The sequence below is a fragment of the Aquarana catesbeiana genome, linkage group LG03 (genome assembly GCF_042186555.1).
Source record: "Aquarana catesbeiana isolate 2022-GZ linkage group LG03, ASM4218655v1, whole genome shotgun sequence".
Lineage (NCBI taxonomy): Eukaryota > Metazoa > Chordata > Amphibia > Anura > Ranidae > Aquarana > Aquarana catesbeiana.
This window is the reverse complement of record NC_133326.1, coordinates 192758891-192784007: the sequence shown is the minus strand read 5'-3', so window position 1 is coordinate 192784007 and position 25117 is coordinate 192758891. Positions and strand designations below refer to the sequence as shown.

At 41.7% G+C, this 25117-nt stretch overlaps 1 protein-coding gene and 1 long non-coding RNA gene across 2 annotated transcripts in view; one reads left to right on the top strand and one right to left on the bottom strand.

Moving 5' to 3' along the window:
* The window catches only part of LAMB4 (laminin subunit beta 4), a 245791-nt gene that overhangs the window by 38190 nt on the left and 182484 nt on the right, over positions 1–25117 (top strand). Inside the window, exons 6-9 of the mRNA XM_073619678.1 lie at positions 7196–7259; positions 9101–9315; positions 15170–15290; positions 20621–20809. Coding sequence (XP_073475779.1) covers positions 7196–7259; positions 9101–9315; positions 15170–15290; positions 20621–20809 — 589 coding nt within the window. The remainder of the gene's footprint in view (positions 1–7195; positions 7260–9100; positions 9316–15169; positions 15291–20620; positions 20810–25117) is intronic.
* LOC141131889 (uncharacterized) overlaps positions 1–25117 on the bottom strand; it is a 172178-nt gene that overhangs the window by 32585 nt on the left and 114476 nt on the right. The window lies entirely within an intron of this gene.

Genomic DNA, 25117 nt, shown 5'->3' with positions numbered 1-25117 from the left:
TCTCATGGGCCATTTCTAACATTATAGGGGGGGGGGCTCTTGGACAGGTAACCCTCTCCACTTCATTGAGAGATGAATGCCTAAATAATGGGTATTACTTTGTCCAGCCCCTCCTTAGTTACACTATTGACAGCCCACTGGACAGGTAAGAAGTGTCATAATACAAAGATATAAATACACATTGTACACATTTGAGCACATTTGGAAATTCTGCTATTACCTATCAAGATAATAATAGTATACAAAAACTTTAAACAGTACCATTTGAAAGTATTCAGGCAGGCCCTTGCACTACATGCTTTGGGGAATTCATCCATAAATCTGACCACTAAAGAGATAGGTATAGTGTGTATGGGCTTGGCAAAGTCAGCAGATAGATGATTGAGGATAGAGAGAGAATTGTTATCAGCTGACTTAGCAGTTGGGGGGAGAGAGGGTTCCAAATGATTTGGGGAACCCCAAAAAAAGCCTCTGCCACTCTTCCTAAATTTAAAGCACAAATCACATTTAAAAACATTTTAGGGGGGTTTTTGGGGTAAAGCACTACTATGGAGCTGATAAAATACATTGTTAAGCGACTACATGAGGTGAATATAGGGCCAGGAGAGCATGCTGGGGAGGTAAGTGAAGGCAAATATGCATGAAGGACAAAAAAAATAATTACCTAAAAATCCAGCATACATGAGGACAAAGGGGACATTCACAGCATATTACGATCATGGTAATTAGGGAATGAGGAAAGAAATACAATATATTATCAAACATTATATACAATAAAATGTGATGTTAAAGGATACAAATCTTACCCTAATATACTCCTTCTGCAGGACTTGGATGATGGCAGAACAGGTCTCTGGGATAATGATCCCCAGAGCCTGGGGGGGAGATGCCTGTCCAGAACTTCAAGTCCTGCAGGCTTCTCCCCGTCACCAAGTACCGCAGGGTGGCGACTAGTCTCGGCTCCGGAGTGATGGCTTGCCTCATCCTGCCTGCTGATATAGGGGGTCAGCAAAGCCAACAAACGGTGAAATACGGGGTCCGTCATCCGAAGAAAGTTCCTGAAATCATCAGGATTATTCTCACGAATCTCACGGAGCAAAGGCATGTGACAGAACTGGTCACGCTGAAGCAACTAATTCTTGGTCCATGAACTCCTCCCAAGCCTGTTCATGGACTGGACTTGTGTCAAGGTCAGGACCCCAACACCAAGCCCCCGCACAGCACAAACTCTACGAGGAGTACGTATACGCAACATGGCTAGAAAACGGTCGGCTGCTCAGAACGAAGTAACAGAACGCACTGAAGAACAGCAAGGCCTGTGAAGAGTGACCTGAAAAACAGTAACGAGCGAACAAGATCGCACTGAATAGTACAATACGAACTGACTGCACGCACTGAAGAGCAGATACAAACCCACAAGCACAAACTGAACAGCAGAAAACGATCTGAAAACCACGAGTCTGAAAAAGCGTGAATCTCACCAAACTTTTACTAACACGAGATTAGCAAAAGGAGCCCAAAGGGTGCCGCGCTTGGTACTGAACTGGCCTTTTCTAGTCTCATCGTGCGTGCTTTACGTCAGCACGTTCTTGGCGATCGGAAATTCTGACAACTTTATGCGACCGTGTGTAGGCAAAACAAGTTTGAGCCAATATCCGTCGGAAAAAATCCATGGATTTTGTTGTCGGAATGTCCGATCAATGTCCGATCGTGTGTACGGGGCCTTACAGTAAGGAACCCTCTACGCAGTTTAAGGTTAAACCGCTTCTCTTGTAATTTTAGTGAATGGCCGCATGTCTTTTTAAATTCCCTTTCACTGAAAAGTTTTTTTCCCTATGCTAGGGTCACCAGTGCAGTATTCGTACACTGATATCATATCCCCTCTCAAGCGTCTCCTCTCCAGAGAGAATAAGTTCAATGCTTGTAGTCTTTCCCCAAAGATGAGGCCCTCCAGTCCCTTTATTAGCTTTGTTGCTCAAACACTGCCACCTTTCCTTCTCACCATGTTTTTCCGAAAGAGTGCATAGCAAGGAATATTAATAGCCCAGTCATGTGAAGTATGAAGCCAAGATTCAGTAATACCAATTAAATCATAGCTCTCCTAATGCACCAAAGCTTCCATGTCGCCTATTTTGCTTGGCAGACTTCTGGCATTGGTGAAGCCAAAACTTTAATGCATTATTACATTTTGCTCTAGTATTTTGCATATCTTTTTTAGTAGTACAAATAGCACTATAATTTCCAATGGTTGTTTGCAACATGGGAACCTTTTTGTCACCTGCCATGCCCTCCCCCATCTATCCCCATTCCACCCTCCATTAATTTCTGACCCCTAACTGACCTGTTTGCCTGATTGAATTCTAGTTCACCCTCCCTCTCAATCCTAGTTTAAATATTCCTTCAACTTTCCCATAAACCTCTCTCACAGCACACCAGACCCCCTTCCATTTAGGTGCAAACCATCTTTAGCATATAGATTGTATCCAATGAAAAGTCAACCCAGTGCTCTAAAAACCCAAATCCCTCCTTCTTACACCAGATCTTTAGCCATGCATTCCGTTCTCTAATCTCCCCCTGTCTTTCCTGTGTTGGGCATGGCACATGTATTATTTCAGAAAAGTCTAGAGGTCCTTCCCTTCAACTTGCAGCCTAGTTCATTAAAGTGATTCTTAAGGAACCTCCACCTTCCATGTCATTGGTTCCAACATGGACCAAGACAGCTGGGTCATGCCCAGCCCCTCCCAGTAAATTATTAACCCGGTCCACCACATGACAAACCCTAGCACCAGGGAGACAGCAAACCATTTGGTTGAGGCGATCCTGGCAACAAATTATTCTATCAGTCCTTCTGATTATAGAATCCCCTATTACTACCAACTGTCTATGCCTACCTGCACTACCCTCACCACCCATACTGATGCGCTAGTGCGCAGTCATGTAGGAGCAGAAAGGGGCCATCCCCAAACTGTTCCCACAAAGTTGGGAACATGAAATTGTCCAAAATGCCTTCACTGGAACTAAGGGGCCAAGCCCAGCCCTGAAAAACAACCCCACACCATAATGCCCCCTCCACCAAATGATTTGGACCATTGCACAAAGCAAGGTCCATAAAAACATGGATGAGCAAGTTTTGGGCGGAGGAACTTGACTGGCCTGCACAGAATCCTGACCTCAACCCGATAGAACACCTTTGGGATGTATTAGAGTGGAGACTGCGAGCCAGGCATTCTCGTCCACATCAGTGCCTGACCTTACAAATGCGCTTCTGGAAAAATGGTCAAACATTCCTAAACACACTCCTAAACCTTGTGGACAGACTTCTTAGAACCCTACGGACTAATGCCCCGTACACAGGATAGGATTTTCCGACGGAAAATGTTTCCTAGGAGCTTGATGTCTGAAATTCCGACCGTGTGTAGGCTCCATCGGACATTTTCCATCTGAATTTCCGTCACACAAAATTTGAGAGCTGGTTCCCAAATTTTCCGACAACAAAATCCGTTGTCGGAAATTCCGATCGTGCGTACACAATTCCGACACACAAAGTTCCACGCATGCTCGGAATCAAGCAGAAGAGCAGCACTGGCTATTGAACTTCATTTTTCTTGGCTCGTCGTATGTGTTGTACGTCACCGCGTTCTTGACGTTCGGAATTTCCGACCAACTTTGTGTGATCGTGTGTATGTAAGACAAGTTTCAGCCAACATCTGTCGGAAAAAAAAACATGGATTTTGTTGTCGGAAAATCCTATCGTGTGTACAGGGCATTAGACTGGGATGCCATTATAATTCAAGTGTGTATAAAGGCAGGCGACCCCATAATATTGGTAATATACCAGGGCTCAAAATTTCAAGTCCTGAGCTACTAGCCAGGCCTTAATGGTTATTCTCCATCAGTTGCTCCACCCAACCCCTACCATGCCCCATCCCTAATTCTGCCCCTAAACACGCCCTAATAAATTATCTCATGAAATGACACTTAAATGTTTTATGCAGAATTAAGTTACAAAAATAAATATTGACAACAACTTTATCAGTGCCTCACCTGTGCTCATCAATGCAGCCTCACCTGTGCCCAACAAATGCAGCCTACCTGTATCCATAAATGCCACTTCACCTGTGCCCAACAATGCAACCTACCTGTGTCCATCAATGCTGCTTCACCTGTGTCCATTAATGCAGCCTACCTGTGCCCAACAATGCAGCCTACCTGTGCCCATCAATGCTGCTTCACCTGTGCCCAACAATGCAGCCTATCTGTGCCCAACAATGCAGCCTTCCTGTGCCCAACAGTGCAGCCTACCTGTGTCTATCAATGCAGCCTACCTGTGCCCAACAATGCAGCCTACCTGTGTCCATCAATGCAGCCTACCTGTGTCCATCAATGCAGCCTACCTGTCAGTAGTGTATTTAGGTCTTGTGCTGCCCTAGGCCTGACTCTACTCGTGCACCCCCTAATTTAAATGTGACCCATCCCTACCTGTCAAGGCCACACCCCCCTGCAATTTTTCAAGTGGGGACACTAGTTCGGAGGGCCTGGGGGGGAGGGTAATGGATTCCCTTAATTTGCATAGATTTCCTCTCACTTCCTGTTTGGCTGTGGGGCAGGAAGTGAAGGGAAATCTCTGCAATGGGACAGGGATGGTAAAAAAATAAACAGCGCAAGCCGGCGGGGACTCTTTCCGTGCTGCCCCCCTGCAAAGCGCTGCCCTAGGCCTGGGCCTTGTTGGCCTAGGCCAGGATACAGCATTGTTACCTGTGCAGGGGAAGAGAGGAGAGGAAGAGGATTGCCGGCCGGATCATCAGAGCGCCGAGGAACATCTCTGGAATAGGATTCCACCATCTACAGAGCCAGGGGTCCTGTCACCACATCCCAATAATTGGTACAAACAGAGAAGCCCCCTTAACGGGACAGGATATTGAGGGGGACATGGACACCAAAGGTATAAAAAGTTTACATTTTATTACAAAAAGTATGAAATTACAATATAATAAAAATGTCTATACAGAGACACATGGATGGTGTACATATAGTACTATACGATGTAAGCAGGTAAAGATTTCATCTCTGGTGGATCCAACATTTCTGGCTTGAATGCCTTTCTTCAGGGGTTTATACAGAGAAGACTGCAATCGTATATCCCAATTTACCAAGAAAACATACAGTATACTAGACAACATGAAAAATAGACTACGATTATCCACCTTCATATGTTTACAAATGGAAAACATCACATAGCTATTGGCATCCAGTGACTTCATACATACAGATAAAAGCAAAAGACCCACAGAGGGTCAATAGGTGCAACAATGAACCTGGCTGGCAAGGTGGTAGATGGCTGCCCCCCCCCCCCCAGGTATAGGATGACCCTACAGAGGTCAACCTAAAGAGGAGTCACAATTAAAAGACACCAAGGGATGTTGGACCTAGAAAGATCAAAAAGGTATTATGTGATCAAGGGACAAAAAATATATATATGTATCTTCCCCGTCACAGTACTTTATAGTATAAAACCCTGCATACCTAAGAAGTTGTCGTTATCAATATGGCAGGAATATATGTAGTCACAAACTAGTGATGTGCAGATACTGACGGTTGCCTTCCGTGAGGGGCTTTCCTCTATAGAATAAATGGAAAAGCAATTTGTATATATATAATTGGGATGCATCCCAGAACCCCTAGGTCTGAAACCACATAGGTACCTATGTACCTAGGCAGCCCACGCTCACCAGCCCTCATTTTCCACTCGTAGATATGTAGATGAACTATGAACACTGTGCAGTGGTAACAGTCAATGTCCTGCACAAAAGTTCTCCATGACCAAGTTCCAATTGACATGGTACTTATAAGATACACCTCCTTCCCAGCTGATAAATAGCTGGGAAGGAAGCTTACCAGCTTTTTATTAGTCCAAGGGGCTTTTTGTCACTTAGAGCAGAAGCTCAGAGCAACAATTGAGAGGATGCCCACATTTTCAGTATGTTGAGAACACGTTTCTACTGTCAAGTAGTGTTGCTCAAACATGTCTGTGTTTAATTTGGCAGTTCAGATAAACAGGCAAATTGGCAACATAACCTTAAGCAAGACAGTAACAGAATTCAGTCCTGCAGCTGGCAGTGGCAATAATGGCATTTTAGGTGCTATTATAACATTTCTAAACCTACAGATGGGCCTTGAGAGGAAACTAAAGCCACTAATTGGCAGCCTTGTTGACAGCAAAGCCACTAAGTGGCCAGGATTCTCTACCAATCACGGGCTTTGCTGTGAATAAGATGGCCAATTAAAGGCTTTGCTTACTTCTGAAGATTCATCCCTAGGGTTAGAAGTGTATAAAAAAGCCCAATGCTAATATTATTGCAGCAGTCAAACTGGCAGCTTGAGGAAGGGACTCATGCTGATCTGTTTGATTGCAGCAGTCTTCATAGCAGCTAAATTATAGATTACATGTGATGTATATTCATAGTGTAAGAAATATGTTTCTTCCCTTGCGGTTTTGGGTGAAGGGGAGTGGAGCAATTGTTGTTTACTGGTATTCGTATCTCAGTCCAAGATCACTGTCTTTCCAAGGTGTCCAGGTTGTAGCCTGACAGGGAACTGGGAGTGATTTACATGTCATCAAGCACATGCAAAAGTAATTTCAACTATATTTAATATTAAAGCAGTTGGAAAGGCTCAGCATTATTTTCCTAAAATAACAAACATGTTATAACTACCTGCTCTATGCAATGGTTTTGCACAAAGCGGCCCAGAACTTCCTCATAGCACTTGCTATGGGGGCAGACATGCAGGCTTGCTTCAGAGTCGAGCTGGGTATATCCATAGACACACACAGTGTAACTTAGCCAATGGCTCCTGCTGCTGCTTCTGTGCCTGTGAGGAGAGAGAGAGAGCGATGATGCTGCTCTCAGACACAGCGCTGGATCAAAAGAGGGGCCAGGTAATTATTTAGGGGGGGGGGGGTTGGGGGAGCTGATTTTGGAAAGTTTTTTTTACCCCTTTTTTTTTTTTTATATTTATTTATTTATTTTTTAGGTTAAAAAACCTTATACCTTTAGAACCACTTTAAAATTATACTCTGTCCACACTATAATGTAAATCAGATATCTTTTTTAAACAGTTTAGAATATAATTTTATTTGCATAAAATATTCTGTATGCCACAGTAGATTATTATTCCTTTCTCATTTGTTTTACAGGTGGTTTTAAAGGCACTCGATCCTAGTTTTGACATTGACGATCCTTATGATCCATATATACAGGGTAAATAAGTAAATTAAATGAAAAAGTATGTATTAAACATCAAACGTAAACATTGTTTACATGGTATTATCATTAAAAAGGACAAGCAAGAACAACTATACAACTTGATATGTAAAATAGACTGATATTTCATTTTTTTGCTCAGTTTACTATTTAGTATACATGGGAAGAAGAATATCACATTGGAGATTTTAATATTATTAGTCAACTTACACACCCTGGGTTTGATTTATTAAATTAATAAATCATTTTTGCTCAGCACAATCTACCAGTCGTATGCTAGCAAAAATACTGTCTTTTTTTAAAGTTTCCTCAGACTTTGGATATACAAAGACAACAAAGATTCACTTTATCTACTATCATTTCCTATTGTAAATTTAACATTCACTTTGCTAAGTAACAGCCCCTACTCTCTTAGTAAATCAGCCCGGATATACTGTAGGTACAAATTTATGCGGTCTCAAAGTATATTTAAGAGGTTGTTCACAACAAAGAAAATTGAGCTTGACATACTAATTATATATTTTAATCTAAAGCAAGACAAAATGTTTGTCAAATATGCAATCTCCATTCCTTTACAATCCAAGCTATCCCTGCTGACTTTAATTACATATTGTGGAAATAAAATATTGTACTGTATGTGAAACTGTGCTACTGTGAAAAATCTGTTTAAAATATTAGACATATGACACCAGTTACAATGAAATACTGCTTGTAGGACTTTCTTTATCTATCAATTCTCTGCAGTATAGGCTATGTTCAGGAAGGTTTTGTAAGATGCCAGCAACCTGTTAGGAACATCGTTTTAATATATATAAAGTCAACATTTTTTAAATTTTGGACAAAGCAGAAAAACCCATGGCCACTGTTTTTTTTTTTTTTTTTTTTTACAGTTTCTGTCCTAATTGGGAAATCTCCCTCCACATGTGGTCCTTTAGACACAACAGAATTTTAATTTCTCAAAAGTAAAGGCAATCCACTCCTAAACAGTTGTCACTGCAAGATATGTCCATTTGGAAGATTTCCCCTTTATTCCTGTTTCTATGATAATCATAAACTTTAGGCTTTCCCTTACTTTCAGTTCCAGTGACAATGGTCAGAAGGACACATAGCTGGAGAGATTATGTTCTCTTGCACATGGACCAAAAACGTGCCACATTTGCAATAATGTAGCTTTTTTTATGGATCTGAACACAGGTGCATTGTTGTCTATGGACCAATGCACACAGTTGTAAAAAGATCCATAACACAGTGATGTACTCAGAGCTATAAAAAAAATATATAGAAACCTTTATGTATGAGTACAATTACGTATGAGTATATGTGTGTAAATGCGTGTATACTTAAGAAGTTTATAAGTTTATATGAGCAAATTGAAATATTGGTAGCTAGAAGAGGATGATGAAGAATTGTATGCATGTATAAGCATACGTATGTTTACACACCCATGTATGTGTAAATGCAAGGTATTTATGGAACATAACTTGCTTATTCTCGATTAATAGAGTTGTCTTTTAACATTGGAAACCTGGTGCTTATCACAGCTTTGGAGTTATTGGTAGCGATCTATGAGCCTTAAAAAGCCTTGAAATATTATAATAATAAATTTAAAGACATTAAAGCTGGCCATATGTTACAATCTTATTGTATAACCTTTACAAAATGTCCTTTAGCTGTATCAACAAATATGCAGTGCGAGGAACTGTTTAATTCACAATTATGGTAAGTCTGTTAACATTTATGGTCATCTTTGCAGTCTTTGAATCCATGTATAGAAGGGCAGTATCAACAAAACAATGCAGCTGTATTTGATACTGTGTTGTGTTTTTTTTTTCATTTAGATATCATTACTCTCACTAATATAAGAATCAACTTTACAAAGCTCCATACCTTTGGGGACACACATAGCAATGGATGGCAGAGTGAGCAGCAAGAGAAATACTTCTATGGGATATATGAAATGATATTGAGGGGAAACTGTTTCTGCAATGGACATGCCAGCCAATGTGTTCCTGTGGATAACACAAGAGGTGATGTGTTCACTCAGCCTGGAATGGTAAGACATAGAAACTGTGCCTTCTTCATGTGATGTACTTACTATACAACAGCCCTTAGTTACATCAGCAGTGAAACCCATCATGATTTGTTTATGTGCTTTGTACTTGATATCATAAACGATTGTACTATAGTTACTTCATCTTAAACCTTTGAATTATGCATTTTTTATACAGGTAAAATAAAATTAGCGGAGCAAGGGTAAATTGAGTGTGTAAGTAAAATACATCAACTCTAAAGGAGATAGGCAAGAGAGTGATGTAATCACACTTGGAGGAAGTCTGAGTGCCCCAAATCTTGCGAGAAGATGATAGTGCACTGTTTTGCGGCGCCTTTTTGTGAGAATTTAGATAATCAACTTTGCCCGGGATCTAACTGGTAGTAGTGTGTTGTCACCTCTGTTGTACGGAAGTCCAGGGGTAAGGTAATATATGTACTAAGTTAACACATGTTAATTTTGCTATAACACGAATTCTTTTCAGCCAGGTGATTGCTTTCATTTGCCGTCATTTCTCAAAATAATGGTCATTTTTGCAAATAATGATCATTGTAGCTGGTGAATTGAATCTGTCCTTGTGCTTCCTCAAAGTGTAAACATTTCTTTCATCATAAAATATAGTGAAAGATGGCCCATTAGACCATTTGGTCACTTTCATGAGGCTACTTTCACACTGGGGCGGTGAGGGCGTCGACAGTAAAGCACCCTTAGTTTTAGCAGCGCTTTATTGCCATTTTAGTGGCACTTTTTGACTGCTTTAAACCCCTGCTAGCAGCCGAAGAAGGGGTTAATAGTGCCCATGTAGTGCCGCTGCCGAAGCGCTTTGCATTTCAATGGGCAGGGGCAGTAGAGGAGCGGTGTATACACCGCTCCTCCACCGCCCCAAAGATGCTGCTTGCAAGACTTTTTTTAACATCCCGCAAGCGCACCGCTCCATTGTGAAAGCACTCGGGCTTTCACACTGAAGTGACAGGAGAGGAGCTTTGCAGGCGCTTTGCAATTGCTATTTTTAAAGTGGCCTAAAACTTTCCATTACCTAGGGGTCCAGGTTTTCCACAATTTAGGCTACTTTCACACATGGGTGGGGAGGTGTTAGAGGTAAAGCGGCACTAATGTTATGGCGGTGCTTTACGGCCGCTAGTTGGGTGCGTTTAACCCCCGCTACCGGCCGAATAAAGGGTTAAAAGTGCCCGCAAAGCATCGCTGCTGAAGTGCTTTGCAGGCTATTCGGCAGCGGTGCCCATTGATCTCAATTGCGGGGCGGTGGAGGAGCGGTGCACTGCCCGAAAGATGCTGCTTGCAGGACTTTTTCTAACATCCTGCAAGCGCACCTCTCCAGTGTGAAAGCACTCAGGCTCTCACACTGGGGCTGCAGGGGAGGAACTTTACAGGTGCTTTACAGGCACTATTATTAGCCCAAAAGCGCCTGAAAACGCCCTATGTGAAAGGGGTCTTACTGCAGGTTATGTGTTATTATAGGTTGACCCTGTACAAGCAGTTTGTAAATGGCAACCCTTCCATGAATCATAGCTTTGTGAGGCTTAATATGTACATTTTTGGGGGTCTGGGTTACAGAAATGCTGATTCAAGTGAGTGTTAATAAAAGCTGTATTTTTGCAACAATCTGCAAGTATCACCTTACACATGTTTCCCTGTTGTGAGCTTGCAGTTGTGAAAATTGTCCCACTTTGGCTGAGTGTCCTTTGACATATTCTGTTATGCTATTATTAACACAAGATTCAGATTCCAGTTACAGATATATTCTGGAGAGTTAAACTGCCTAAGAGTTGTATGTATTTTCTCTTTCAATGTATTTATTATTATTGGTTTGAGCATTTAGTACAGATCAAACAGTTCACATTGCGGGTACAAAGAAAATAAGCCAAATACATGAATCAACATTATGACAAATTGGTATCCGATAAATCCTATAGAATGATCACTGAAGATGTGATGTTTTTGCTAGAGCGTATCCCAAACCAAGGGGAAGAATAACAAATCAGTGCACAGAGATTTAATATCAAAAGTCACATCATGCGTGTTGGACAAGTAGACCAAGATGGCCAACCAAGAAAGAAGGGAAAAAAAAGAAAGGGGGAGTAGAGGGAAAGTAGAAAGGATAAGCGGAATAAGTGGAAAAGATGGGGAGAGAAAACAGGAAAGAAAGAGTAAGGCCCGATTTGCGTTTAGCATTGTAAGTAAAATATTTTTATTTCTTTTTTTTTTACACTGTATATAGCTGGTTACTAAGGAGGGGGCCGGGAAGCCGGCCACCGTGTCCTTAACATCCGATGAGTCATCAGCTGTCAGCTGCCTTCCCGCTCAATGTAAAAAAAAAATGCTGGCTAAAAAAAAATAGTTAAAAAAAAAACAGCGTGGGGTCCCCCCCTGGTCCATACCAGGTCCTTGGTTCTAGTATGGATTTGGAGGGGACCCCCATGTCAAAATTGTAAAAAAAATCCTCAACATGGGAGAAATGGGTGCTTTGGGACGGGGGGGCTCCCCCACCCCAAAGCACCTTGCCCCCATGTTGATGGGGACAAAGGCCTCTTCCCGACAACCCTTGCCCGGTGGTTGTCGGGGTTTGTGGGCGGGGGGCTTATCGGAATCTGGAAGCCCCCTTTAATACATTGTACCCCTACCCATTCACGTGGAAAAAAAGTAGAAGTACCCGGCAGAAGGCACAGGACAGGAGAAGTCAGAAGAGACCCCCGGAGCTGCCTAATAAAAGACTTGTCAAAAACTGTCTACTGTATTTTTATAAGTACACTACTTTTTACCGGGCAAGGGTTGTCGGGAAGAGGCCCTTGTCCCCATCAACATGGGGGCAAGGTGCTTTGGGGTGGTGGCGCAGAGCCCCCCCTGCCCCAAAGCACCCATCCCCCCATGTTGAGGGCATACGGCCTGGTATGGTTCAGGAGGGGGGCGCTCGCTCGTCCCCTCCCTTTCCTGACCTGCTGGGCTGCATGCTTGGATAAGGGTCTGGTATGGATTTTGGGGGGACCCCCAAGCCTTTTTTTACAAAATTTTGGCATGGGGGTCCCCTCCGAATCCATACTAGACCCAAGTGCCTGGTATGGACCTGGGGGGGGGACCCCACACTGTTTTTTCTCATGATTTTTTTTTAGCCGGCAATTTTTTTTTTACATTAAGCGGGAAGCCCGCTGACAACTGATGACTCATCAGTTGTTAAGGACGCAGCGGCCGGCTTCCTGGCCCCTTCCTTAGCAACCAGCTATATACAGTGTAAAAAATAAACAAATGAAAAAGCAAATCGCAGCAAAATCGCGGTAAAAACACCTGTCAAAAAACATGGCAAGCACCGCAAAAAGCACTGCAGAAACGCTCAAAAGCAACATGCATAGATGTGAATTGAGCTTAAGGCCTGATTTACACCTATGCAGGTTGCAGTTTGCATATTCCAGGTGCATTTTGCGTTTTTCAATGCGCATTTTTGGTCCATTGAAAAATCCCTGGCCCTTTCCATAAAATGCACAGATGTCAACTACATCCATAGGAAACCATGTTAAATGGACTGTTTCTGCAAAACTGAAACCGCACTAAAAAATGAATAGGTGTGAACCAGGGCTAAGTGTGGTAGGCTAGCTGGTGGAAGGGCAATGCTTGGCTGGCTAATAATTACAGCAAAAGGCTAAAGATAAATGGGGAAGAGTGAGCAAGCGGTAGAACTTTAGGGCGGCACAGTGGTGTAGTGGGTATCACTCTCACCTAGCAGTAAAAAGGGTCACTGGTTCAAATCCCAACCATGACACCACCTGCCTGGAGTTTGCATGTTCTCCCGGTGCCTGTGTGGGTTTCCTCCCACACTCCAAAGACATGCTGGTAGGTTAATTGGCTTCTATCCAAAATTGGCCCCAGTATATGATGTGATTTGGATCCTTGGATTGTGGGCTCTTAGAGGGTAGGGACCAATGTGAGTGTGTGATGTATGTGTGGAGTGGAGCTGCGTAAATTGACGGTGCTATATGGGTACCTAAAAATAAAAATAATAAAATAGATGAGCATCTTAATGAGACACAATGTACAGGGATAGGGGGATAGGGACAATTGTAGACACGCACTCACACTCACTCTGGATGGACTGGTGTCTTTATTCAACCTTACTAACTATGTAATTATGTAACTGGCCTGAAGGTTGTGTACAGAGTCTGAAGAAGAGTGGACAGAATAGGTAGAAGTTTGGAGTGAGCAAATTATGAAAAAATAACAAACATTCTAAACTTAGGTTTAGTTCTAAACTTATGCCCTGTACACACGGTCGGACTTTGTTCGGACATTCCGACAACAAAATCCTAGGATTTTTTCCGACGGATGTTGGCTCAAACTTGTCTTGCATACACACGGTCACACAAAGTTGTCGGAAAATCCGATCGTTCTAAACGCGGTGACGTAAAACACGTACGTCGGGACTATAAACGGGGCAGTGGCCAATAGCTTTCATCTCTTTATTTATTCTGAGCATGCGTGGCACTTTGTCCGTCGGATTTGTGCACACACGATCGGAATTTCCGGCAACGGATTTTGTTGTCGGAAAATTTTATATCCTGCTCTCAAACTTTGTGTGTCGGTAAATCCGATGGAAAATGTGTGATGGAGCCTACACACGGTTGGAATTTCCGACAACAAGGTCCTATCACACATTTTCCGTCAGAAAATCCGACCGTGTGTATGGGGCATTAGGCTTAGCACTTTTAAGTGTGTGGCACCCTCCTAGTAAAGGATGCTAGGCACATTTAGTTTTTGGTTCCTTCTGTTGTCAAGAGAGCAAAGATCATTTGTTTTGGTCTGTTCAGGGTTTCACAGGCTGGGAGTTTGATTGTTTCCCCCTGCCACCGGAAGAATCTTCCAGAGCATAGGGAGGGAGATCAAGACCAACCTGAATATTTATCTTGGCCTATCAAATCCCTGGAGCAGAGTGTCCAGAAGGTGGCTGGTGAGGTGATAAATAGTCTGAAGCCCTGGAGAGATTGTTCTTTCATCGGTGGGGGGGTTCCAAAGCCCCTGAGGCTGCTGCCCCTTAGGCAACCTGTGGACTGTAAAACTGTTCTCTGAGGTCTCAGCCGTGGCAGAGCTGAGGACCTGAAGTGATCTTTCTGAGGATTTGGCTTTAGGACTTTACCATAAGGGATCAGGTCTGGAAAAGGATTTTCTCCCTCACTGAACCATGCCCAGGGAAAGCTGAAAGGTAGACAGCTGTCTTAGGGACTTGTGATTACTGACCCTGAATTGTGATCCCCGGGTGATTGTCTGCTCTTGGGATGTAAGTGGCAGAAGGTAGTTGTGGATTATGATAGCTCTCTTGGGGTCCCAGAATACTGGCTGTTCCCCTGTCCTCAGCAGAATCCTGAAGTGGGAGCCTAGAGAAGAGTGCCTTCTGCTACTGTGCAGCATTTTGGAGTATCTCTTGTCCTATTCCTTCTCCTGTTGAAAGTTCTGCGAGCAATACATTTTAAAAAGACATCCTCTAGAGTAGTTATTTGAGCTGTAGTGTATGGACCGGTGTTTGTGATGGTGGGCAGCCTTTGTACTATTAGGGAAGAACCAGCTATTGCCCTTCAGGGGTTGCTCTTACATGCATGTTAAGTGTGTAGCTGACATGGCTAGAGTTTGAGGATCACTAGTATGAAAAACTATTGTCAGTTTATAAACACATTCTTCTTCACATTTTTCTTTCAATGTTCTAGACAGACTAGACACTGCTCCTACATTTCTGCTTACTTTTTGCTATTTGGTATTGCTTTACAATGCATGGTAATCGATTAATACGTTAGCGTGTCAAACCCCCAACATCAAGACTGCTGAACAGACAATACAGTATGTGTTTTTGTTTTTCAAGGTTCATGGTAAATGTGTCTGTCAGCATAACACAGATGGCCTCAACTGTGAAAAATGTAAAGAATTTTATAATGATGCACCATGGAGCCCAGCAGTTGGCTTTGAAGACAATGCATGCAGACGTAAGTGTTCAACAAATGTGATAAATCACAATTTTAAGAATTACTTTAAGCTTTATATACTTTCACAATATCTATCATCAACTATAACCATAATTATGGTAAACTTATTGGTATGTGGTACATAACAAAATACAGTTGCATTTATACGATATGCATTATTTTAAGTTCAAGTGTGCTAGCTTTAGGTTGCTACAAATTAAGAAAGTTAGTTAAATTGTATGTATAGCTATTTTTACTTTTCATTTTGAATGTAGTAGGATAGAATTAGAACCAATTAGGTTTTTGTTGCTATCTGGGCCTCTGCTGGGGGAATTACCCATTTTTTATTTGTCTTGCTGAGACAGAAAGTAATGAGAAATCCAACATTTTAGAGTTGTCACCTGATCAAGAGGTGAGGGTAAATATAATTCAGTGGGGACACCTGCTCTTAGATCCAGATCTAGACTTTGGGGGCCCCGGACACTTCAGGATCTGGGGCCCCTCATACATAGAGCTGGTTTACATTCTCAGTGACAGTCACACAATGCATGACACAATGTCATTCTCAGGTCATGCATGCACACACACACAGGCATAGTGCTCTATGTATGGTTTGCTTGAGCTGCCGAAATTTATTTTTAAAAACAATGCAATATAAGAGTTCATTGTAAAAACTTTTAATTTACAGATGATGGCCAGCAAAATATACTTCCCAAGATACATTTAATAAAAGAAAGTAATTTTTTATTATTATGTATTTTATATTATTTTTATATTATTTATTTTTATATTATTTTTATATAGAGCAAGGCTTCTTCTGTTGGGGGGCCCCTTTATAAATCTGGCGCTGCCTGTTCTAGTAAGAACTGTCCAAGTAGAGTTTTTCCCCTAATGCTGTAAAGATTTTTTCTCACTTTATATTGCATCTCTAGAATAGGAAGTGGAGTAAAATCTCCCTAAAAAGATGCAGACAGTGAAAATAGATTTATAGTTGTTTTTAACTCTTACCTACTGTATCCAAAACTAAGAATAATTATTTGGCTATAACTATACTTTAATCAATGAGCATCTTTCTTTACTTACTGTATTTGTTAATATGTGCATCTCTCATTACAGCGTACCTTAAGTAACAGACACCAAAAAAATTAAATAAAAAACTCTGACATGATGTCTTCTGGTGTGTGTGATAAATATCTGCACCTTCTTCCTGTGTTGCCCAGTAACTCAATTCAGCATGCTTGAATAGCATAGTCAACAAAAGCCCCTCCAAATACTAAAATTATTCTGTTTATGGTGGCAGCATACAGCCTGATCCTTGCAAGGGATGCACCTGATTCTAGAATCAATTACAACTGAGTAAAAATTGGGCCTGGTAAAAACAACTTCTTCAACCATTCAAACATAAAATTCTTTAGTTTGTTGTAAAAGTCAGTGAGGTAGCAGTAGTAAATCCTAGCGCTATGTCCATGTGTTTAAAGACAGATTTTTTGACTGCCCATCATCCTCTCTGAGATATTTTCTTGTCTGTTGCTAGCTCTAAGCTGGCCTTATAGTAGTGGAGTTGTGTTCAAAATGTTTAGTTTTAAGAACATTTTGTTTGATCTGTCGGTGCAATGTCCTGCATTTCTTAAATAACAATGGGGGCGTAGCAATTGGATTACATAATCCGAAGGCCACGCCCCCTTGTGACATCACAGACCCATCATTTCCCGGGCTGTGACATCATAAGAGGGCGGGTCCCCGGATGACATCACCTGGTGACCCTGCTCCATGCCTATGTAAGTCGTTGCACACCGCGCACACGGCATTACAGCTGGAGAGAGCGTCGAGTCAACATCGGAAGAAGAGAAGAGGGAAGAAGACGACGGAGAAGACCGGGCAAGAGCTAGCAAAAGAGCGGGCAAAAGAGCAGAAGAACCCGGCAGAAGGCACAGGACAGCGGGAGAAGAACCGGAGAGCGTGGAGAAGAGAGTGGAGAAGTCAGAAGAGACCCCCGGAGCTGCCTAATAAAAGACGTCAAAAACTGTCTACTGTATTTTTTAAGGTACACTACTTTTTACCGGGCAAGGGTTGTCGGGAAGAGGCCCTTGTCCCCATCAACATGGGGGCAAGGTGCTTTGGGGTGGGGGGCGCAGAGCCCCCCCGCCCCAAAGCACCCATCCCCCCATGTTGAGGGCATGCGGCCTGGTATGGTTCAGGAGGGGGGCGCTCGCTCGTCCCCTCCCTTTCCTGACCTGCCGGGCTGCATGCTTGGATAAGGGTCTGGTATGGATTTTGGGGGGACCCCCAAGCCTTTTTTTACAAAATTTTTTTACATCTAAAAAGATGCAGACAGTGAAAATAGATTTATAGTTGTTTTTAACTCTTACCTACTGTATCCAAAACTAAGAATAATTATTTGGCTATAACTATACTTTAATCAATGAGCATCTTTCTTTACTTACTGTATTTGTTAATATGTGCATCTCTCATTACAGCATACCTTAAGTAACAGAGACACCAAAAAAAATAAATAAAAAACTCTGACATGATGTCTTTTGGTGTGTGTGATAAATATCTGCACCTTCTTCCTGTGTTGCCCAGTAACTCAATTCAGCATGCTTGAATAGCATAGTCAACAAAAGCCCCTCCAAATACTAAAATTATTCGGTTTATGGTGGCAGCATACAGCCTGATTCTTGCAAGGGTAGCGCCTGATTCTAGAATCAATTACAACTGAGTAAAAATTGGGCCTGGTAAAAACAACTTCTTCAACCATCCAAACATAAAATTCTTTCGTTTGTTGTAAAAGTCAGGGAGGTAGCAGTAGTAAATCCTAGCGCTATGTCCATGTGTTCAAAGACAGATTTTTTGACTGCCCATCATCCTCTCTGAGATATTTTCTTGTCTGTTGCTAGCTCTAAGCTGGCCTTATAGTAGTAGAGTTGTGTTCAAAATGTTTAGTTTTAAACTTTGTTTGATTTTCTTATAAACTGAGACAATACAATTCAATACAAGAGGGTTAGGAGTGCCCTGCTCCTGGGAGCTTACAATTCTATAGGGAGGGGCTGGTGGAACAAAAGGTGATAACTGCGAGGGATGAACTGATGGGAGAAATAGAAGATTTGGTTATTAGCTGAAGACAAGATAGGCTTCCCTGAAGAGATGAGTTTTCAGGGATCACCTAAAAGTGGACAGAGTAGGAGATAGCCAATCAGATTGGGGTAGGGAGTTCCAGAGAATGGGAGAAGCTCTAAAGCAGTCCTAGTGAAAAGCTTGGGAGGGGGAGACAAGGGAGCTAGAGAGCAGGAGATCTTTGGAAGAGCGGAGATGATAGTTTGGGTAATATTTGGAGACAAGATTAGTGATGTAGCTTGGGGAAGAGTTGTAAATGGCTTGAATGTTATTGTTAATGTTTTAAATTTTATTTGTTGGGCAATGGGAAGCCAGTGGAGAGATTGGCAGAGAGGGGTGGTGAACACTGAACGGTTGGTAAGGTGGATGAGTCTGGCAGCAGCATTCATCATAGACTGAAGAGGGGATAACCTGCAAAGAGGTAGGCCAATAAGGAGGGAGTTACAATAGTCAAGGCAAGTGATAACAAGGGAGTGAATAAGTTGCTTAGTGCTTTCAACGGTTAAAAAGGGGTGTATTTTAGAGATGTGATGGAGGTGAAGTCTACAAGATTTGGACAGTGATTGGATTTGGGGCTGAAAGGACAGGTCATAGTCCAGGATTACACCTAGCACCCTAGCATGAGGGGAGGGACTGATGGTTGTATTAATAATTTTGATTGGAGAAGTCAGGGGAGGGGGCACGATCAGGAGGGAATCAGTTTTAGAAAGATTGAGTTTGAGTAAGTGGTGTGACATCCATTCTGATAGGTCAGTTAGAAGTTAGTAATGCAAGAGGAGACTGAAGGAGTGAGGTGAGGAGTAGAGAAATAGATTTGTATGTCATCAGCAGTGAGATGGAAGCCATGGGAGTTTATTAAGTGACCAAGGGAGGAGGTGTAGATGGAGAAGAAGAGGGGTCCGAGGACCTTGGGGGACCCCTACAGAAAGAGGAAGTGGAGAGGAGGAGGCAGAGTTATAGGTAACACTAAAGGAGCTCTGTGATAGTTAGGAGGAGAACCAGGACAGAGCAGAGTCTTAAAGGACAAGAGAGTGAAGTTTTTTGAGGTGGAAGGGAGGGTCAACAGTATCAATGGCCGCAGAGAGGTCTAGTAGTATGAGTATGGAGTAGTGGCCATTGGTTTTAGCAGTTAGTAAATTATTAGTGAGTTTTAGTAGGTCAGTTTCAGCGGAGTTTAGTAAGCAAAAACCAAACTGTAAGGGGTCAAGAAGGTTGTTGTCAGTGAGGTAGGAGCTCAGACAGTTGTAGACTAAGCACTCTAAAAGTTTAGAGGTAAAGGCAAAAATCTACTTGTTTATGGCCAACTTAGAATAAAAAAATAGTGGATGCATTTGTGCAGTACCTTGATGCCCATTATGTTGTTTGGTAAAATTAATTTCAAAGCAAAACCTTTTTTTAGTTTGGATAAAGTGAGGAAGGATTAGACCTTCAGTCACATTTTTATTGCAGTCTGTGTTCCTGTTGCAGAGATCAATGAGATTTCTTCCTTGCATACCAAAGTGGAATCAGACCTTGTATTTCCATCACTATAGAAATCAATGGATGGCACCATGGTTGAAAAGTGTACAACATATGTCACCAGCACACTATTCTCTTCACGCTGTGTTCTTTTCTTTTTAATGCATCATTGCATAAGTCACAGTTCAATGCAACATCATGAATTCCCTCATCAAGGCAAAGTGACATTCGAAAAAGTTACATTAGAGGGTCACTTTGCCTTGATGAAGGAATGAACCATGGTTGCAAAATGTTTAATTGACCTGTGCTTTTTGCAGTGATGTATAAATAAAGAAAATAACTCTGCATGAAGACACAGGAACATCTATCTAAGAGGGAAATTATCCTCACTTTGGGATATATCATCTAGATTCCTGTTGCATCTCTGGGTCAGAAAGTGAAGGGAAATTTCCCTAATGGTTCACAGACAGCAAAGAAATTGCTTGGCTGGGGTTTTAACCCTTCTATACTCTATCCAAAACTACAAAAACTATACATACACTACTTTAATGCGCATTGCATTGAGGCAGACCATTTATTGTTAAGCATGTCCAAAATCGAATATAACCTTTTTTTTAACACATTGGGGAAAGTGTGTTGATGTGCATTAAAAATTAATGATTCTGCATTGCAATATCTCATGTATGATTTGGACTAAAAATCACTTTTAAGTAATTTTCCATCATGTAGACATGTTATGCGGGTTTTTGTTAACAAAAAATATATATTTTTTTTTTCAGAATGCAACTGTAATGGACACTCTGATAAATGTCACTTTGAAATAAAAGTCTATGAAGCCAGTAATGACACCAGTGGTGGTGTTTGTGACAATTGTCAACACAATACTTTAGGAAATCATTGTGAATTCTGCAAGCCATACTTCTATCATGACCCTCTTAAAGATACTTCTGACCCAAATACCTGTATTCGTAAGTTGAACTAAAACATTATTATACTTAAATGCCACAAACAGTACTTGTCAAGCTGAAAATTCTTAAAGATCATTCTTTTTATCAACATTGACTAATTGTGATCCTCATGCTGCTAGCATTAGTAAGTAGATAAGAAATTATATCATATTTACTTGTTTTAAACTTTTTTTTACATTTCTTCTGTTACTTCCTGGTGTCCAGGCCAAGGCAAGTTATCTGATACATCCCAGGAGTCTTCAGGAGGGGAGAAGGGGTTTTCTAAGCTAAGCACACCATCCTGTCTCCATGTCTGAGCTAATGGCAGATGGATTCCAGGAAGTAAATGCTAGATGAATGATCTGCCCTTACTCAAGATAGCCACGGCTAGAAATGCAGGGGGGTTGTTCAAAGTGATTTCTCAGCAAAATAAAGCATGGAGACATGGATGGATGGATGGATGGATGGATGGGGGAGTTTGCTTTAAATGTTATAAATGAATTAAATAGTGTTTTTGGTTTGTGGTGCTCAGATGCAGTGTATTTCTGCTTTAAAACCATTCTTTATGTGGAAACACTAAACATCAATTGCTTCATAAACTTTTTATTAACTGATTAATGATAGTGATGGTTAGATGGATCAAAATAATAATATCATATTAATAGATGGATAGAAAATATTATTCTCATATATAGAGAGATATAATGTGCCTGCTTTCATAATAACCTGTTTTATCCTTTGATTCAATTTGCTAATATTTATGGTCTGCCCATTTATATTGTAAGCTGTTCTAAAGGACTGCAAACAAAGTTTCAAGTGCACTATTAAGATTACATATCAAAGTTATAAGACGTGAAATGAATTAGCTGCAAATTTGATGTTTACCTTCTCTTCCATTGCTCCATTTTGTTGATCTACAAAATTAACCGCTTCTGGACCAGCCTCTGCAGCCTGCGGCAGGCTGGCTCCCCTGCGCAAAATCACATTACTGTACGTGATCTCACAAGGTCCGGATAGCAGGCGCACGCTGCACAGCGGGGGTGCCGATGCTCGTGGCCGCCGGTCGCGATGACCGACGATCACGAGCGATCCTGACCAGGAGACACAGAACAGGGACGAGTGTGTGTAAACACACACTTCCCTGTTCTGTTCTGACAGGAGTGACAGATCGTGTGTTCCTATTAGCTAGGAACCAAGATCTGTCATTTCCTGTAGTTAGTCCCTCCCCCTTCAGTTAGAAGTACCTCCCAGGGAACATAGTTAACCCCTTCACTGCCTTCGCCCCCTAGTGTTAACCCCTTCACTGCCAGTAATCATTGCATTTTTAATCGCACTGATCGATGAATTAATGACAATGAATCCAAAAATGTGTCAAAATTGTCCGATGTGTCCGCCATAATGTCACAGTCATGATAAAAATTGCAGATCACCGCCATTACTAGTAAAAAAATAAAAAAATAATAAAAATGCTATAAATCTATCCCCTATTTTGTAGACACTATAACTTTTGCGCAAACCAATTAATATACGCTTATTGTGATTTTTTTTTTTTTACCAAAAATATGTAGAAGAATACATATTGTCCTAAACTGAGGAAAAAAATTGTTTTTTTATATATTTTTGGGGGATATTTATTACAGCAAAAAGTACAAAATAATGCGTTTTTTTCAAAATTGTCACTCTTTTTTTGTTTATAGTGCAAACAATAAAAACCACAGAGGCGATCAAATAACACCAAAAGAAAGCTCTATTTATGGGGAAAAAAGGACGTCAATTTTGTTTGGGTGCAATGTCGCACAACCGCGCAAATGTCAGTTAAAGCGACACAGTGCCGAATCGCAAAAAGTGCTCTGGTCAGGAAGGGGGTAAATTCTTCCGGGGCTGAAGCAGTTAAAGTTCTATGCCAGGTTACTAAAGGTTTATTTTCCTGTGGCTCCCCCTACATGAGTATTCATTATTTCCCATAACTAATTAATGTTGTGGTCTTTAATTGTGAAATGACCCAGTAAAATGCTGGTATAAAATATAAACATCTAACTATTAACTATTAAGAGTGCAAAGAGGTTGGCAGTTTATGCACAAGAGATCAAAAAGCATACCGTACATTCAAATGTAAATCCTAATTTTAAAGGACAGTCCTTGTTTGCAAAAAATGTCACTGGATATATCCCTGATCTTGTAAATTGATCAGTTTAACAATGTGGCTTTTTAATGTGGCATGCACAAATATGCATAATCCGATTTGCAGTGTTTTGGGGTCCTCCAAAATACTGTGGGTGCTTCTATTTTTTTAACTGTTAGGCCCCTTTCACACTGGGGCGGTGGGGGCGGCGGCGGTACAACAGCGCTATTTTTAGTGCTGCTGTACCGTCGTTCTTGCAGCGGTATTCGGCCGCTAGCGGTTCGGTTTTAACCCCCGCTGGCGGCCGAAAAAGGGTTAAAATCCCTCGTACAGCGCGGCTATAGCCGCGGTATTGCCGCGGTATAGCCGCGCTGTCCCATTGATTTCAATGGGCAGGAGCGGTTTAGGAGCGGTGAATACACCGCTCCTTCACCGCTCCAAAGAAGCGGTTTGCAGGACTTTTTTCACCGTCCTGCCAGCGCACCGCTTCAGTGTGAAAGCCCTCGGGCTTTCACACTGAACAAACAGCGGAGGCTGTTTAGGGGCGGTTTGCAGGCGGTATTTTTAGCGCAATACTGCCTGCAAACCGTCTCAGTGTGAAAGGGGCCTTAGCCACCACTACAGCAGCAAGTTACGCCTAGAAAGATGATATTTCAAAATGTTTAAAGCTGTGAATAAAGAAGAGAAAAACAGCAAAATGAATATACTGTTTTGTCAATAGGGTATTTGCACACAGTACTGATGTTTACTGATGTTTGAACATTAGTATTCCTGGATGGCATATCAGACATGTATTTTGTGCTTATTGGCACATATCAGCATGTATTTGCATGTATGCTCATATACGAGGAAAGTAAATCTAACCTCTTCAAATTAACATTTTTTGTGCATACTCGCAGAAGGTACAGACCAGGAATACAGATTTTTGCATTTTTTTGCTCAGTTATACGTAGCGCATGCTTACGCGCTTGTGTGTACAGGTACACTGATAACAACAAGCTGCATTTAGAACAGTAAACAATAAACATCCGTATGCCTGAAAACGCTCAGTATTTTGGCAGCGGTGTGCAAGAGGCCTTATACATATTTGAGAAATTAAACATGCCCAAATATTTTAATTGCCATTAACTCCTTCCTGACGGTGTGGCACATATATGCAACCTTGGCGGGTGGGCTTTAACGCTGAGAGGTCACGTATATCCAGTCTTATATAAACACTTTTCTGTGCCGAGAACACGCCTCCTGGTGGAGACTGGAAAGCAACCGATGCATTATTTACGATAATGTGACCAATGTGACAGCCAATCACTGCGGTCAAATGACCCGAATATCTTCCTTCCAGCATTTAGAAGCTCTTAAAGGGCCAGGAGGCAGCGGCGGTAAGGGGTTAAAGTATTATCTGACAGCAGGAAATGATTGGCTATGCAAGCAATTTTTATGCCGTTTTCAGCTCCATAAGTTACTTTTTTTATTGTGTTTATTGGTTTTGCTGCTTCAAAAGTTACTTGACTGAAATCTGGCTGCAGATTCCTGCGGTCAGTTGAACAAACCACCTGCTCTATGAATAGCATTACAGTGGGGACGGAAAGTATTCAGACCCCCTTAAATTTTTCACTCTTTGTTATATTGCAGCCATTTGCTAAAATCATTTAAGTTCATTTTTTTCCTCATTAATGTACACACAGCACCCCATATTGACAGAAAAACACAGAATTGTTGACATTTTTGCAGATTTATTAAAAAATTGAAATATCACATTGTCCTAAGTATTCAGACCCTTTGCTCAGTATTTAGTAGAAGCACCCTTTTGATCTAATACAGCCATGAGTCTTTTTGGGAAAGATGCAACATGTTTTTCACACCTGGATTTGGGGATCCTCTGCCATTCCTCCTTGCAGATCCCCTCCAGTTCTGTCAGGTTGGATGGTAAACGTTGGTGGACAGCCATTTTTAGGTCTCTTCAGAGATGCTCAATTGGGTTTAAGTCAGAGCTCTGGCTGGGCCATTCAAGAACAGTCACGGAGTTGTTGTGAAGCCACTCCTTCGTTATTTTAGCTGTGTGCTTAGGGTCATTGTCTTGTTGGAAGGTAAACCTTCGGCCTAGTCTGAGGTCCTGAGCACTCTGGAGAAGGTTTTTGTGCAGGATATCCCTATACTTGGCCGCATTCATCTTTTCCTCGATTGCAACCAGTCGTCCTGTCCCTGCA